Genomic DNA, 18334 nt, shown 5'->3' on the forward strand with positions numbered 1-18334 from the left:
GTTATAGATGAGATAAACAAATATGCATATACAATTTCAAAATAACTCAGAATTACTTCGTGATAAATATCTTGGTGGAATCTCCTATTATTTAGCCGACATATCTTGTCGCTCAAAGCGAAATCCGCTCAACCTGGAAATACCACACTTGGTTTATATGTCATTTCCCTCAGTGGATCGGCGATAAGTCACATACTTACCAAGCTAAAATTCGAGGCTCGATTCCCCAAGGTGGACAGAGCGCAGATAGTTCATTGTGTATCTTTACACTAAGATATTATTGTTTGTTTGTTTGTTATTAATTATGCACAAAGCTACACAAGGGCTATCTGTGCTCTGCCCACCACGGGTATCAAAACTCGGTTTCTAGGGTTGTAAGTCCGCAGACATGCCGCTGTGCCACTGGGAGGCCTTTACACAAAACAACAATAAACATTTTTAGAATTAAATAATGTTTATTTTATTCTGAATAATATAACGTGTTTTCTTTTGTAGCTAATTATTTGTATATATATATATGTATTTGAAAGATATTGTGAAAGTATATCTACGTGCTGAATTTACTATTTAATACTAATAACACATACATAAAATTTTATCGGAAGTCAATTCTAAATCCTTATGTTTTACTAATATATCCATTAAAGAAGGGCAAGAGATGTCGCTAAGAGTGTTTTGATGCCAGAGGATTCGAAATAGCTCAACTAGTAAGTTATATATCTCGGAATCATATTTTTAAAGCTTTACTGTCTAGTTTAGGCTGTAGGTCAGGTAAACAAGTATGTATATATAACTCTAAAAGCAAATCTAGATCCTGAATTTTGGATTAGATTTAGTTTAAGACTATGTTCTTCAGTTCCTTTTAAGTTTAACTTAAGTAAACTAAGGTATAACTATAACTTATAAGCCTAATACTAATATTAATACTATAATTTAAACAGTAATATCAGTAATAGTAATAATAATATTAATTATTATTATTAATAATACGTGTTGAATTACAACTATGTAATACTGAGTGAGAGTACTGACAAAACATTAACAGCTATATTGTGTATTACTATTAGTATTATAATTAACTGTTGCACATTCGCCTTTTTGCTTTCACAGTTTCGGTTTCAATATTTAACTCTTTTTTTTTTTTTACCTGTAAGTGTAATATATTTAATTAAATATGCAGTTGATATGTTAGAACTAATAGTAATAGAAAAACAGAGCAAATTAATTTGTATTCCACAGGCATAATCTTTTGTCAAATCACTTAATGCTATCATACTTTTAAAATTCACAGCCTGTTTATATAATTCCTGCATCATCCCAGTCTATATCTGTGGTTGTCATGCCCATGCCAAATCTTGTGATAACAGTATCAGCCTAACACTGTGAATGCTGATTCTTTATAATTGTATAACACTAGTATTATTATTTTAGCACTATTTCTCAGTCACATATTGATCCTATTCCTAGGGTTACAATATGTGATGGAGCCCCCATTCCATAATTTAAATTACGAAATTTTAGCTAAGCTGAACAACTACCGTCAAGTGGTTCAGAAACTCTGTAATTGGTTTAAACTTACAGTTAGTATTTGGTATATTTTGTAGAAGTTACATGAGAATAGACTATAGAATTGAAACTCACCTGGTCTATTTGTCTTAGTTTTTACTTTATTTTTTTTTTAGATTTCACTGTAAGAGTATGTATTTTAAACTCTTCTTCACTCAGTTGTATTACACTTTTTGTAATCCATGACTGACTAATCACATTTTGTTTGACTTTCAAACTTCATTTGACTTATTAACCATTAAGATGTTAACGATGGGTACACAGAAAGCATTGCCAAATTTAACCTTTGAAGTAGTTATCTTTCATTATAATTTTTGTTAACTTTTAATTTTAAAATCAATGGAAATTTCTGAATTTATAAAATCTCAAAGTCAATAGTACATTCTATATCACTTTGAATTTTAGTTTTTGTTAATTAGAAAAAAAAAGTTATGGCATTTGTAGCAGTTGAGTAAATTGTTAATTGAACCCATGTAAAAGAAGGGCAATTATCTGTGACAAATGAAGCTTTAAAAAACTAACAGGACATACAACTATCCTCATATCATATCATTTCTTCAACTTTTTTAATGAAACAATCTGCAGATTGAATCTTCAAAGACCGGTTTTTATAATTCTTAATGAATATTTTTCATTTTTAAAAATTTCAGCAATATAACAGCTGCCTTATTGGTGTTGTTTACTTCTAGAAACAGTATAGATATGTAATTGCATATTAAAGCAGCCATGTAGGTCTTTGAAATTCAGAATTGAGAATGATTATGATTAGATATATTTTTGATAAAACTGTATCATGTAAAATAATCTTATGGTAATATAAGACTATTGTATCACTGTTTAGAAACAAACAAAATATATTTAGGTGAACAATGCTTAAGCATGAATCAGGTGTGTCTAACTTCATGTACTGGTGGGTATTTCAATGTTCTCCTCATTAATGTGGATAAGTAGTATAAGAGCTAATAACTGGCAGAGCTAGCTGAAGGTCTATTTATGAGAATTGTCTTAGTATTGTGGACAGAAAGCTTGATGATACTGATTGCATGCCCATAGCAGTTATATTGACTACTTAAATTAATGGTATGGAATTTTTCGTTTTTCAATTGTGGCAATGGTCAAGGAGCATGCAATATATATTTTAATAAGCTCATGAGCTCCCTTCACCCTATTCTTATGAAATTTAATGGTAGCAGTATTTATGGTAATCAGATATTGGTTGTTGTCATGGTTAGTGGCTTATATGATCACCAAATTATAATTATTAATTATTTACTAATTTTTCTGTAGTATTACTGATGTTAATTGTTTATATATTACATTTGGGCTACTAATAACATAATGTTTAGGGACAACAAGGGAGCTGTTGGTCTGTCTTGACTATCTCTTCCTCTAAACTAAACTAAAACTATTAAATAAAAAAAAATCTTAAAGGCAGCCTTTATCACTCATATAGTTATCAAGTTTTTCTTAAACTCGCTTAAATTTACTGCTTCCATAACATCTGAAGGCAACCTATTCCAAAGGCCAACCACCCTACTAGAAAAATGAAACTGTCTTAGCTGAAGATGACTCCTACCTTGTCAAATTTTTATTTGTCTCCTAGTCCTGTTGTTCTCGCCATTTAGTATAAAAAAATATGATGCGTCAACATTATAAAAAATTCCCTTTACAATCTTAAACACCTCAATCAACCCCCCTAACTCTTCTTTGTTCAAGAGAAAACAATTTCAGAGATGTTAATCTTTCCTCGTATGACAATCCCAGGAACCATTCTAGTAACCCTTCTCTGAACCCTTTCCAACAATTCAATGTCCTTTCTAAAGTAAGGAGCCCAAGACCTAACCAGTGACCTATACAATGAAATTATAACCTCCTTAGACTTGTATTCAGTATTTCTGTAGATACAACCTAAAACCCTATTTGACCTACCATTAGAAACAACACACACTGCTTGGATGGTTTAAAAGTCTGATAGACCATTACACCAAAATCCCTTTCTTTCATGACACTGTTAAGGTTATTCCCATCCAAATTATAATGAAATTATGATAACCTACATGCATTATCTTGCATTTATTATAATTTAAATCCCATATTCCATTTATTTGCCCAACTCACTAAATGTTCTAAATCCTTTGTAACGCAGCAGCATCCTCTTCACTGCTAGCAACACCCAAGACCTTAATATCATCAACAAATTTAAGTAATTTATTGACCATTCCTTCATCTGTGTCATTGATGTAAATAAAAAAAAAAGCAAAAGACTGAGCCCTGAGGTATCCAACTTGTGACATTAATCCAGTTTGACTGAACTCCATTTCTAACAACCCTCTGTTTAATTCCATTCAGCCACTCTTTTATCCATTTAGTTAACTTATCTGCTGTTGTCTTCATTGAAGTTCTGCAAAGGACCGTGTGATAGATGTGATTCAATCCTGGGTCTTGTTAGAAAGGCTGGTGTGCTATATTTATCAAAGTAAATAAAGAACATAAACACCAAGAATAAGGATGAAGAGAATCTAAGACATACAGTCATATAACGTACATTTTAGCTTCTAATCTGCTGCTGTCTTTAGGGAAGTTCTATATGAGATATCTCTCTGAAAATGCAGAGGATATGCAGATAGTCTAAAGTCAGTATTAAGTAGCCACAGCACAATATGATCACTATTTGTACACACCAAACCACCTATGGAAAGCAAAAACACCATTTAGAACATCCTTTTCAAAAGTAGTCTCCAATACTTTGGAGATGAAAAAAAACCCAACAAAAGTCAGAATTCAGGAGCACAATAATCTTATAAAACTCTAATACTAATATATCTGCAATAGCACATCAGGTTAGTGAAAACCATACAATAAAATGGAAGATACTAAAATAACGGGAAATGAACTACATATATATGAGGGCAGATAAAACTAAAATAAGCTTTAGTTTTAATTTGTTTGTATATGATCCTGCCATGTTGTGACATTGACCTTTTTGTCATATTTTAAACTAAAGGAATGGTTTGACAGTATTTTTCTCAGGTTTGAAAATGGGATCTGAACAGAGTAGTCACTCAAGGTCCAGAGCTCACAAGTCACGTGCTGGTGTACCTACTGGACAGGCAGGACGAAGTTCTTCACCACGGCCTTCAATAAGCTCTGATTCAGATATTCCTTATATATCCTATGCAGTTAATCGGCCAATAGGAGGTGAAATTTAATTTTTATTAGTTACATAAAAGCTTTTATCTGTTAGCAATGAAATCAGTTTTTTTTTAAATATAGATAGAAATTGAATGTTTATAAATTATTTCTTAAGTTTTTAAAGTGGTAAAAATTAGATTTAATTTTAATACTTAGTCATTTTTAATTCACATCATTATAAAAAAAAAATAATGTGCACTTAGCTATTCCCAGGTTTATTTGCATTGAAACACCCTTGTCTTGGGATAGCAAAGTATTATAATATTTCTAATAAGACAATAGTATGAGACTTATTATGTTGTTTAATTTTAAACACTACATTCTTTATTCAGTCTCTTACGCTTTTTTCGAGAAGAATGGCATCAAATGGTATTTCAGCCACACTGTGTCTGCCCCGTCCATTGTTAATTACCATTTTTTATTCAATAGCAGAGATTATCAGACCTACTGAAATGCATCAAAATTATATTGGTCAGAATATGCTATTTATGTAAACCATTTGTTAGAAAAATAATTGGTATTATGTGAAAGCTGTTTTTAAATTATAATCAGTTATGTTTGTCATAAAACAGTTGTATTAGGCTTATTGTATTATTATACACTAAGGAATTTAACGTTTAAAAATGCAATAAACCTCATACATCGAAGATTGTGTCACCTCCACACACAGAATAGCTTGATCTTTCATGTGTTTGTCTACGAGACTTGCATGCCACTAGCTTTGAACTAACTCCCACCTAAAAATCATGTTTAAAGTAAACTGCACTAGTGTATGGTGACATCATCACGTGATGATAGCCCTTCACTAACAGAAGGGTGACACAACCTCCTTGCACAATAATTCCCCTGAAGTACTTTCACTTGAAATAACTTCATTCTTTTTTTCAGTATTGTCTAGAATGAATGTGTTTTGAAAATTATTAATCAATTATGTGAGATTTATGAAAGTTTCACTGATTTCTTTTCTAACTAAACTAAAAAATAATTTCTTTTTCCTGTTTATCCATTATGAATTTTCAAGTAATGGTAACTTTCTTGTTGTCTTGTGATAATGATGATGTTCCTACCATGAAAACTGTGTCTAACGTGGCTTCTGGGAGTCATTGTCTGTGGAGGATGTGATGCCCATTGTTCAACATTTCATGGGTTCCTTCATGCACACTGACCTCCTCCTCCCATCTGTTCAGCTGATTTTTCTTCTCCCCTATTGAACATGATGATGATTTTGATAGGCTATCTTTCCCAACTGGGTTTGCTTTAGTCTCAGCTTTGTCTGTGATGGAACATCCTCACCCTTTGAAACTTTTCTTTGATATGATTTTGAAGGTATGTTCTTTTCTTTCTCCTTTATCTTTTGATTTATCTCATGCTTTACTGCATGAAACTCATGCTCAAGATTACTTCGTTTTCATTTTTTTACCTGACATTAGGGTCCATGCAGACTTTTTTTCAAACATCTCCACTCTCATTTTAACATGTGCATCCTCCTCATCTACTTGACTCTTGTACTGGCCTATGGATGTTCTTCTTTCTGTTCCTTGATTCCCAGTTTCTTTTATATGTTTGGGGGTGGACTCCTAAGCTTTTATTTCCCTTTCAAGTACCCAATTTTCATACTTTCATCTCTTTCTCATCAGTCTCTTGCATTACCTCATGTCACTTCATCTTTTATCTGAGGCATTTCATGTTGTTCAGGAGGAGTTTTCTGGAGAAGTCTGTTCTCTTTATTTCACCACATTGGCTAATACTTCGTCTGCTCTATATCTCCTTACTTTGGTTCCTCTACTGTTGGTACTGAATGCTCTCTTAGTTAATGTATGCCTTCCTCATGCTTGTTCTCTGTGATCTTCATTGTGTTCCATTTCTTTGCCCTAAGGTCTTTGGGGGTGTTACTGACCAAATAGAGACTGAGCTTGAGGCAGCGTGGCATTAGTCCTCATTGTTTATTATGGTTTCTTGTCTTTCTCAACCTCACCATTCTGTTCTTGCTGAATCTATGTTTCCCTTTCTTGGCCTCCTTCTGCTTTCTGTCCCTTTATTTCCCAATTTAAAGGTTGTTGCTCCTCTTATTGATGATTACTTTGTCGGTCTGGCCCTGTGGAAGCCTGTCTATCTTTCTTCAATAGTGTTTGGTCTCCATTTTTGTCTGACAGATGGGTTCTCACTCACATCCTATATACTCTGTCTCTTCACCTCCTTCCCTTTTCCATTTCCTTTCCTTCTCCTCCTTCTGTTCCCCTTTATCTTCAGCATTTTGAGGACATGGTCTCAGATTTCTTGACCAAGAATACCCTTGAGGGGTATTTACCTACACCTGGTTGTTACTCTCATTTTTTTGTTGTCTCCAATAAGACTGGAGTCTGGTTATCTATCTGTCATCTCTCAACTCGTTTCTATTCATCACTGTGTATGAAGGGTTTCTTTCCTCTTCAGTGGTTCTTTTCATCTGGACTGTGGATGACCAAGATTGATGTTTTGGACACCTTTTTACACATTCCAATATACCCATCTTCCAGATGTTTTCTTTGTTTTGTCCATCAGGATCAGGTCTTCTAGTTCTGTACTCTTCCTTTTGGCAATGCATCTGCTTCATATGTTTTTATTCAAGTCATGTGGCATTTGCCCACCTCATTCACATATTGGAGCTGTGGTTTCATTATTACATGGATGATTGGTTTTTCCTCACCCCTTATCAAGAGGATTCCTTTTCTCACAACTGCATTTTTCTGCAGGAGGCTGCTTGCCTGGGGTGGCTTGTCAAACCTTTCAGGTCATTTCTCATGCTCACCCTATATTTGTTACATCTGGGTATGTTCTTCCATTCCCCTCTCAGTTGAGCTCAGCCTTCTATACTTTTTATTAACAGTGGAATGTCTTGTCACCTAGGTTTGTGCATGTCTCTCACACCCTGCACACAAGGCTCTTTTGCTTTTGGAAACTCTGGCTTCTCTTGAAACACTTATTCATTCAAGCCACACACACAAATGCTTCTTCCAGTTGACATTTTGGGACCAGTGCCAACTTTCTGGGGATCCGTTGTCCTCAAGTGTCCTTTTCCTTTTCTCAAGGACTTGTCTTTGTTGCTTGACCATGCCAACACCATGGTTGGCATCCCTTTGTCAACCACATCTCCATCTCTTCACAGACACCTCTCTGTCTCTGGGGAGTGGTGTTCTTTAAACAACTACATGATTTTGGGCATGAGGGCTCCAGAGGAACATTTACTGCAAGTCAATGCCCTTGAACTTCTCACCATATGTTAGGCATTTTCTCATTTCCTCCCTCTTCTTGTGAATGAATTGGTCATGATCCACTCTGACAATTTCAGAGTTGTTTTTTATATCAACTGTCAGGCAGGTACCCATTCCAGGATTCTTTGCTTCCTCACATTGGGCCTGCTATTTTGGGCTTATTTCCATTGAGTTTGCTTCATGGCTTGTTGTGTGCCAGAGGATCTGAGCTTGGTGGCAGATAGGGTTTCTAACCTCAAATTTTTTTATTGGGCACACCCCTCATCAATGCCTTTGCTACTCTTAACACCAGCCCTCCCCTCTTCAGATCCCCAGTTCTTCATCCTTCAGCTCTGGCAGTTGATATTCTCAGTCAGGGCTGGTCTCACCTTTTTTGTTATGCCTATCTTCCTCTTCTCCCTTGTATCCTTGCTTTGAGATGTGGCACTCCTTGTCAGGTCCTGTCTGTGATTTACTTTGCTTGGTTGATTAGCATCTGATCCACATTTTCCTCTGCCCTGTTCCCATACTCTCTTACTCCAATGACATATCTCTCATCCAGGGACATTGTCTATTTATCTTCACATGTGGGAATTGTCTGGCTCATTGCCTGCAGGACTGGACTCTCCCATACCTATCATCCTTCAACTGATTGTTTATCAACAGGAATGACAGGTTTTTCACTGTTAGTTCATCAGCCTCTCCCTTTCTCTGAGCCATCCTTTTGTGGCCCACATTTTGGCCTTTTTTACATGGTTTTTCAACCATGGATTGTCAGTGTCCACTATTACTGGTTCTCAGGTTGCTTGATCAACTACATTTTACCTTTCCCTTTACTGTCAGGTTTTTCTTCTCTTGTCCTCTCCACTTTGTTCTAATCCTTCTTTCTTCACTGACCCACTCATTGTACTCCCTTGCTTGACTGGGTCTTTGGTGGGGCTTTGCAAGCTCTTACTCTTGCTCTGTTTGAGCTGTTGGCTTCATGCTCCTTATATCTTCTTTCTCTGAAGCCATGTTTTCTTCTCCTTGCCTGTGGTCACTGTCTTTTGGATGTATATGTCATTGATGCTTCTGCATTCTTTTTTACTCATGTACTTCTTCCTCTATTCAGACCAGGCCTTTCTTCCTAAGACTGGCTGCTCGAGAATGGGATCATTCTTTCCAATTTCTTTGTATCAGGTTTAACAACTATCTCACTTTCGCATTTCATTTTCACTGACCTTGGATGAGATTCTTAAGACTGGCATTTAGATGATTCTTCACATGTCCATCTACCATTGCTTTTATTATCTGCCTGTTTTGTCTATTGTGGGGATTTCAACTCCCTCCAGTCACTGTTCTCCAATGAAACTGCATATTGTCTTTGAGAATGGTAAGTTCTTTTTCAGCACCTTTTTCCATTTTATAGAATTCTGCCAAGTGGTTGGTGTTACCTCCCAGGGTACGTTTATTTCCCAGAATCCACACTAGGCCCGGGGTAAAGGAAAGTACTCAACCCATTTACCATGGCTCTACCAATGCCCACTGTTTAGATGGGATGTTATGCAAGACCACTAAAGGTGTTCTCATAGTATTAAAATTTACTCCATTTCCTGTTTTTTACCAGCTTTTATAAATAGGGTTTTGTGGTCACCCATTGCACTGTCTCTAGTAAAAGACCTTTCCAATAGGTGTCCAATGGGGATCGGAGAACTTCTGTGGGTCTTCCCACCATAATTTTTCCTTCCTTTCTTCAAGTGGAACACAGGAGACCCTTGCCTCTTACCAGTTCCTGTCTGCTGGACTAGTTGATCTTGGAGAGTTCCTAAATGGTTGTGCACAACACTGGTAGGAAGTAGGGAAGTTATGACACTGTGTAGTGTGGGTCACGCCTCAAACAGCTTGTGTGTCCACCTCCCACAGTGAGAGTCTTTCCAGGTGAGGTAAGGTCTGATTGTGCCCTAACCACACTACATTTCTTGGCTCTCAGACCTCTTATGTTTGGGTGCTCGGTTGGTCATCATGAAATTCTGCCCATCCCTGTGAGACTTGGGGTTCTTTTCCATTTCCCTCTATTTCTTTCTGGGTAAAGAACATACCCTGGTTGAGATGAGATGCTATCTCTCAAAGGTGGGCCCCAATGAAGTCCCTGCCATTGAATGTCACATTTTATAGGCTTTACCTTCTGGCACTTTCTGAAGAGAACTCATCTAGGTTTAATGTTTACACCAGCCCCTTTTCCATTGCAATGTGGGATTCTAGCTGTTCTGTGTGAAGAGATATTGTCTCAGAAGTTAACATTTTCTTTACCTGAAAATGTATTTGTGATTGATACTCCCCTTCTCACACTTCTGGTGCACTTTCTTCTTGCCTTCTTAATAGTGAAATTATTTCAAGTGCAAGTGCTCAAGGGGATTTACTGCACAAGGAGGTTGTGTTGCCCTCCTATTGGTGTGGGGGCTATTATTGCATGATGATGTCATGTACCAGTGCAGTTCACACTAAACGTAATTTTTTAGATGGAAGTTAGCTCAAGGTTAGTGGCAGGCAAGTCTCATTGGCAGATGCAAGAAGAATCAAGCTTTTTTGTATGAAGGGATGAGTATCTATTGGAAATACATTTTCAGGTAAGGAAAATGTTTATTTTTTTTATCTTATGATAGATATAATTGATTATTGTCACATTAAAATATGGAGTTCACACCATAATAGTTAGTAAAACAGTGTTTAAAATGTCCTGGATTACTCTAAACAATTCAACCAAGATGTTTCATTGCTCTTTCACGTTCTCAGAATCACTATAAGCAAATACAGCCTTAATACTACTTTTGCAGGCCCTGCCATGAATGTGAGGGTTCTGTTGAACTCTTCTTTTATCCAGTTATTATTTCACCACATTTGCTTCATGCTTGTGATCACTGTGTTGTTGGAAAATGGATCACTATTGAACAAGTCTTGCTCCTGAGGCAATGACATGGAGGATGAAAATTTGTTTGTACTTGTCAGCATACATGGTACTATCAGTTTTGTGTAAACCTGACACTACTGGCCGAGATGCAGCCAACACTTGTATTTGTCTCCCAGCATACTTCACTGTTGTTACTGTATGTTGACTCTGATATAGTTGTCCTCTCAGCCAATGAACAAACTATTGCTGATTGTTGTCAAACAATTTAAATTTGGATTTATCTGTAAAGAGCACTTTTCTCTAGCTTAACTCATCCCATTGTTTGACATCATCAACAGTTTGAGTTCAAACTTTCTGTTGACTCTTAATGAAAGTTGAAATTTCAACTCCATTTTTTGCATGCAGTGGCTTTCACTAGACAAAAATTGTGATTTCTACACATTTGTCATATGGAATTTCTGTCCTGGAAGACATGAGTGCATTCACCACACTCCTGCTGGGGATAGTATGATTAGCCATACTTTTATAGGTATGATGCTGGTGTGGCACTATTTGATTGGTTAGTTAACAGCTATTCACTTTGTAAACTATCAACACACAACTGTGTTCTGGTATAATTCATTTTGGTACAGTAAAGGAAAAGCAATTCCATAATAGTTACATTTCATAATCATTTTATTCATTGTTTCCATAATGTTCTTACTGAATTCTTAAAGGTTTGTCTATGTTATCTCACACTCATTTCACTTACCAAAACTTAAGTACTAAAAGTACAGTAAATCTTTATCACGCTGTTGAGAACAAGTAGGTTTAATTGCTGGGCTTACTTCACCCTGTAATGTTTTTTTAGGGAAACATGGTTCTAACTGAATTTTGAGTAAGCCTTATGTATACTTGAAAGTAATTGTTATTGTTGTTAACGTTTAGAGAACTAAACACACTTTTCACTTAATGCTCCCATGAAGTTCATGTCTGTGGTATTAGAAAAATAATAATGTTACTATTTCAGATAGAGATGCAAAAATTGTGATTAAAGGATAGCATTAGATTGGAGAGAGTACTGGCACCAGCCCTGTCGAAAGCAGTGTTAATTGCTGTTAAATTTTGTGAATTTCCTTTTCAAAGGCTCACATGGTCTGTCACATTATAACTTTATATGCGCATATCGTGAAATTCCTTCAAAAAATATTATAATTAAAATATACCTTAAGCAGTGTTTAAAATTGATACTTTGGATTGAAAGCCTTTCAAAAGAGTCATAATTATTTGAAAAGTATGTACTCCTTTTTATGTTATACTTCAGACTCTCCAAAGTTACCCAGCAAGATACAAGGGCAAGGACTTCGAACTTCAACACCTTCACCTCGTCCATCACCAAAACCCCCTCGACCTCACTCTTATGCTGGTTCCACAACTCATGAAATTGTTGTTGTAAAGGAAGCACAGAAGCCAGTAAAGAGCATAGATACTGACGAAGAATTGAATAAACTGAAGGTGTGTTTTTTATAGAAAATTTGTGTATATGATCATCCTTTATTTTTGTTTTAGAAAATATACTAGTAATTTTAAGCCTATTTGACAAGTTACCCACTTACATGTTTCCAGCTTGTAAGTATCTTACAATGAATTTGAAAAAGTGTTCATCAGTTAACTTATCAATGAGTATTCCAAAACACACTTACCTCCTCTCACACTTTAGCTTTATCTCAACAAAAGTTTCTCTTCTCTGCTGATCTAAGCATTGGTATGAATCTTACCTCGATTGCTCCAGCCTTTATACACCACTATATTGCTCATAGCAAGTTAAATCTTGTGATTCTCTCCACCTATGTCAATGTGCCCTCTATCCCTGATCCGTATATATGCTTCTCGTTATTACTTCCTATTCAATTTTCTTGATGACAGAACATTATGATGATGGTTTTACATACTTGCTGCAGGTTTCTTTTACTTGTTGTATAACTAGTTATACCTACACTTTGGACAATTTGTTTCGACCCATCTTTTTTGGAGTTTGAGTTTATTGTCTTATTTCTTTATTTCATAAAAAATAAAAAATTCTGATATGTTTTGGATATGAATTCTCACATTCACATCTCTGACACGGAGTGCTCCTTCTCTGCTACCTCTGGAGTCTAGCATTGCCTGAGCATCAGGGAAAGGCCCCTTTTCTGTAGGGGATGTCCAATTCCTCATATACAGAGAAGTGGAGTCTTACATGAGGTCTGATGTTTCTTCTTCTTCCAACTCAAAGGCTGAGTTTGTGGGGGATCAGGGATGGGCTGGTGAGAATTTAGACCCTAGTTGTCTGGCTCCTTTGTTTGCTCAGACAGCTAATCACGAGCCTTGGATGGATATTTTGCCTCTTACATCATTTTTGCAACTAATACATCAAGTTTGTTATGTCTTGAGCCTTTTCTCCTGTGGCTCACTACTGTTCTCTTTATTTGTTGGAGGAAGTCATTCAGCTGATTACCTTTACCACACATTGCTGTACATGCTCAGAAATTTGCTGATCAGTTGCAAGAGGGTGCTGCCATTTATCTGATCAGCATGCCTTAGCTTTCCATCACTTGGAGGACCCATATTTGAATTCTCAGAGGTTAGATCCTCTTCTTCCTATTTAGGGTTTTAGGATTGATACCACTATTTGTCTTAACCTGACTCAGTTTTCCCAGATTCGTCTGTCCCTTACAACAGTTTTGCATTTTTTATCTTCTTTGCATCTGTTGTTGGGGGCCTATCACAGGGATCCTACTCAATTTCCAGAGGATCTTAGTCATTTATTAACTTCTAATTTGGTAAGGTTATCAGCTTTTGATCTCTTGGTTGATTTGTCGCTAGGATCTTTTCGAGAGAGATACTTTTCTTGAGGGCATTCAGCTTCCTTCTTTGGTCCTGAGATATCTCAGAGAAGTTCCTTTTCTCAGACATTTGATTTTTGCAGATATTCCAGATTCCATGGAATCTTGGATGGATGTGGCCCATCTCCACTCTTCTTTTTCAGCACTGGCCTCTCACCTTTCCTGGTCTTCTACCAGATGACTTCCTGACCTCCTGCTTCAGCTCCATATTCTATCAGAATACAGGGGAAATTACACACTTATCTGCAAGCATCCTCTGCTCACGTGGAGTGCCAACAATGGCATCGGTGACTACCCTATGAGGTCTGGTCCTGTGGGGGCTCGACTCAGATGGTTTGTGTTTGTATGGGAGACCTTCTGCACTGATCAGTGGGTCATTCGGGTTCTTATGAAAGGATTGATCCTTCATTTCATGTCTCCTTCTCCAGTGTCTCTCATACAGGTTATCTTTTTTCTCCCCAAGGATCATTCATCCAGTCAATTGAACACAAGCCATCCAGGATCTTCTACACAAAGAGGCCATAGAGTGTGTTGACTCCTTTCTCAAGGGTTTTTATTCCTATTTGTTTGTAGTACCAAAGAAGATGTGCAATTAGTGCTCTTTCATCAACCTTTCTCATCTCAGTTGTTTACTCCAGCCTCCTCAATTTACCATGGAGTCTTTTCTTTCCCTCCAGTGGCACATTGCACCTGGTCTATGAATGACAAAGTTCAATGTCGCTGATGCCTATCTTCATATTCCTAACATGATATCTTTGTGTCGTTATCTCAATTTTGTGCACAAGAGACAGATTTTTAAGTTTCATGCTCTACCATTTGGGCCTTGCATCTGCTCCAAATGTCTTTTGCCAGATTCTCAGATCCTTTTCATGTCATCTTCACTCATTGGGCATTCACTCTCACTATTATATGGATGACTAACTTCTTCTTGCTTCTTCCCATCAGTTGGCAGAGTTTCACACTCAAGCCCTTTTGTCCTAAACTACAAGAGCTGAGTTTCTCATCAAATTGGAGAAGTCTATTCTTACTCCCACACACTACCTCATCCATATAGGGGTATTTTTCAATTCACATCTCAGTTGGGCTCAAATTTCTCCTCTACACCTTTAGGCCAAGGAATGGGCCATTCTTCTCATACAGTTGTCTCTTTTTTTTTCCACCAGCATGTGCAGTTCCCTATCTTTTTGAGGATGAGGATATCCTTGGAATCACTCATTCCTCTGGGTCAGGCCAAAGTGCATTTCCTTCAATGGTTGTTACAGGACCAATGGAACATTTGCACAGATGTACTGGATTGTCTGGTGACTCTGTTGGCTTCCTGCCTGCTCTATCATAACTGATGGCTGAACAGTCAACACTACTATAGGTGTTCCTCTCCCCCACTTCCAGAGATGTCTTTTCATGGATGCCTCTCTCCAGGGATGGGATGCTTGGTATGGGGATATAGAATTCAAGGGTCTCTGGACAGAAGAGGAATCTTCTCTTCATATCAATCTTTTAGAGCTTCTAGCAGTTCAACAAGTTTTGTCTTGAGCTTTTGAATTGTAATGCTTCACCCATACAATTCCATTATGGTTTTCTACATTTCAATGCAAGGGGACACTCACTCCAGGTCTCTTTGTTTTCAGACATTGGGTCTTCTCTTTTGGACCCACAATCATTAGATTGTTCTCCTTGCTTGTCATGTTCTAGGTGTTATGAATTTAGTGGCTAATCAGTTATCTCATCCCAACAGAGTTCTTCTCAAAGAATGGATGCTTCATCTACAAGTTTTTTGTTGGATCTGTTCTTGTTTTGAGATGCTTCAGATCAATGCTTTCTACACTCGCTGGAATGACCAGTCTCCTGTCCCTCACCCTCTGGCTTTGGGCATAGATACTCTCAGCCAGGATTGGACGGGTGTACATCTTTATATGTTCCCTCCGTTTCATCTGTTATTCAAGGTTCTTTCACTTATTTGCCCCCTCATCCTGTTGAGTTCTTCTGATGGTGCCATATTGGCTGGGACAGCCTTGGTTCCACTCCTTTAGTATCTTCAGGAGTGCCAACCTCTTCTGCTTCCTCTCTGGTCATCCCTCTTATGTTAGCCTCGGTTGGACATTCTTCATCTGGCGATCACCATTCTCTGGTTTCACACTTTTCTTTTATGAGGTCTGTTGCATGATGTCGGGGATTGACCTCTCCAGTTGCAGCTTTTATTAACGTGGTCCGTTCAGCATTCTTTGTTAGATGTTTATCAATGGAAATGGTTTTTTTATCGTCAGTGGTCTCTCATACATGGTTTTAATCCTTCTTGTCCACTATGCCATATACTTTTCAATTTCTGACATGGTTATTCAACAAAGGTTTGGCACCTTCATCCATTTCTCAGTATAAGGCAGCTTTGTCAGCTACTCTTTGTTTTTCTGGAAGACATAAATTTTTAAGTCCCTGGTTTTGTTTTTGCTTCTGAAACCTTTTCGGGTTATCCGTCCTCGGCATTCTTTCCAGCTTCCTAACTGGAATATCTTGGAGGTTCATGTCTTATTTCATCCACCCTTTGAACCTTTGGCATCATATTCCCTATATCACCTTTCACTTAAGACTTATTTGTGAGCTATCCCAATGCCTCATGTAGTTGATACAAAAACATGCTATTATACTTCATAGCTGAATAGTTGTCTTAAATCTTTAAGAAAGTGCCACCTTTGTTAATCATTTGTTCTCTTTATACCTACATACATTAAAAATAAATTTCTGGATGTTACAGGAGAAGCTGACACTGATTATTTATCCCGTGTTTGAGTCAATCTTTCATTCATTAGATGTCATAGTGAGACAGTTTCTTTTTTGTTGGTCTTATTCTGATTCCTTAGTGAACTTTTGATCTCTAGTTTTTTCCACTGTGTTTTTGTGTTAGGCATTTTTTTTTACAATTTTCAACTTCTGCTTATCAACATTATACATTTTTTTAGACTTGTTATATATTCATTCTCTTTCCTTGGGAAATGTATTTAAACAAATGCTTCAACATTACTTTTTGCTTAACCTTTCTTCCATCTTTTGTCTTAATTGTTATTTAGTGATGATTTGGCTTTGCTTATGCTTTAAAAAGGTTGGGTACTATTTTGCAAGTTACATGTTTTCTTAAACAAGTATCTGGGTGTACTGTCCATATAGTGGACAGTTTTAAGATTCTCTTCTTATCTATCAAGCTTTTTTTTTATGTTGTGATCTTCTAGAGGATGAATTACACTATGGTTACAGGATTCTTCAAACCTGGTTGTAAGTCAAGCTTTCTATTTTTGTGTTGTGATATTCTAGAGGATGAACTTACACTATGGTTACAGGATTCTTCAAACCTGGTTGTAAGTGAAGCTTTTTATTTTTGTGTTGTGATTTGCTAGAGGATGAACTTACACTATGGTTACAGGATTCTTCACACCTGGTTGTTGGCTTTATATTTCTGGAATATCTTCTGAGACTTAGATTGTAAAAGTATTTCCATCTCATCTTTAGCAAGTCTTCACCTACATTCTCAAAGTTTGGAGAACTGAAGCCTTCTATGTAAAAATTGTTTGATTCATTCCCTTGTTGAGTAAGGTTTATCTCACCATCATGGGTTTCTTTTTGGAAGCACTACATCTCACACACCAGTCAGTAGCACAAAATCACATAAAGACTTCAGTTCTGAAGTTTATTGGATAATACCAAAAGTTTGTGAAAGAAACTAGTAGTTCGACAATATCTAATATTGTTAGTTCACATGAACATTACAGTATTTTATACAACTAGTAATCCAACAAAGAAGTTTTCATCAGCTTGTAAGACTCTCCTCACAATATGACTAGTACTACTGAACAACAGTTTCATCACAACTAAAACTGGACAATTAGTGGAATTTTATAATTGATTAATTGTAAGGTTTTTTAATCGATTACATTCAACTAACATGAAATTAAACTTCCTACTCCAAGTCTCGTTTTGGGTTCTGTTAAATACATTTTTAAACTACCCTTCATTTAATCTTCAGGCACAACAATATAGGATTATTTAGTTTTTTCAATCCTAAGCTGTTGTACAGGAAAATGTATCATATACACAACACAGTATGAAACTGGTACCAAGTTGAAAATGCATTTATTACTGTTCCATGGATTTCTCCCAATATATAATTCATAATATATAATACAATGAAGTTAAAAAAAAACAGTATGATATTAACTGTTTGGAAAGAAAACGTGATGATACTAGATCTTTACAATGATTCATGAGGTGGAAATTAAAATATAATAAATATTAGAATCATTGTAATTTTTAAAAAATCTTTAATTACAGATATTTTTGAATTTTTTTCTAATTTCATCATCAGAGTGGAAAACTGAAAAATAATTAACTTCATAATTAGAAGAAATGTCATTGTAGTTTTAAGTAAGTTGATTTTAAGGGTTGAAGTTTAGACAGAACACATTAATATGTTTACCTTTCACAGTACAGGCTGGAAAAAAATCTGTAGAAATTTGTGCATACCGAGGAAGTAATAAATAAATCAAACAACTTCAAGTTCACTGCTCTAAGCAGTATCTAACACTTTCAAGATGGGTCATAGGTGAAAG

General features: G+C 36.4%; 1 protein-coding gene across 3 annotated transcripts in view; it reads left to right on the top strand.

The window, feature by feature from the left end:
• Positions 1-651: 651 nt before the first annotated feature.
• Positions 652-18334, top strand: part of LOC106473430 (BLOC-1-related complex subunit 5-like) — a 28434-nt gene continuing 10751 nt past the window's right edge. For 2 of the 3 annotated variants that reach the window (XM_013934111.2, XM_022401873.1), the window contains exons 1-3: positions 652-707; positions 4585-4764; positions 12179-12369. In XM_013934111.2, the coding sequence (XP_013789565.1) occupies positions 4605-4764; positions 12179-12369 (351 nt within the window). In that variant the 5' untranslated portion in view covers positions 652-707; positions 4585-4604. Of the gene's footprint in view, positions 708-760; positions 780-4584; positions 4765-12178; positions 12370-18334 lie in introns of those variants that run through there. The other variant, XM_022401874.1, reaches the window with a different exon arrangement.

This window comes from Limulus polyphemus, unplaced genomic scaffold (assembly GCF_000517525.1).
Source record: "Limulus polyphemus unplaced genomic scaffold, Limulus_polyphemus-2.1.2 Scaffold6168, whole genome shotgun sequence".
In the NCBI taxonomy this organism is placed as follows: Eukaryota; Metazoa; Arthropoda; class Merostomata; order Xiphosura; family Limulidae; genus Limulus; species Limulus polyphemus.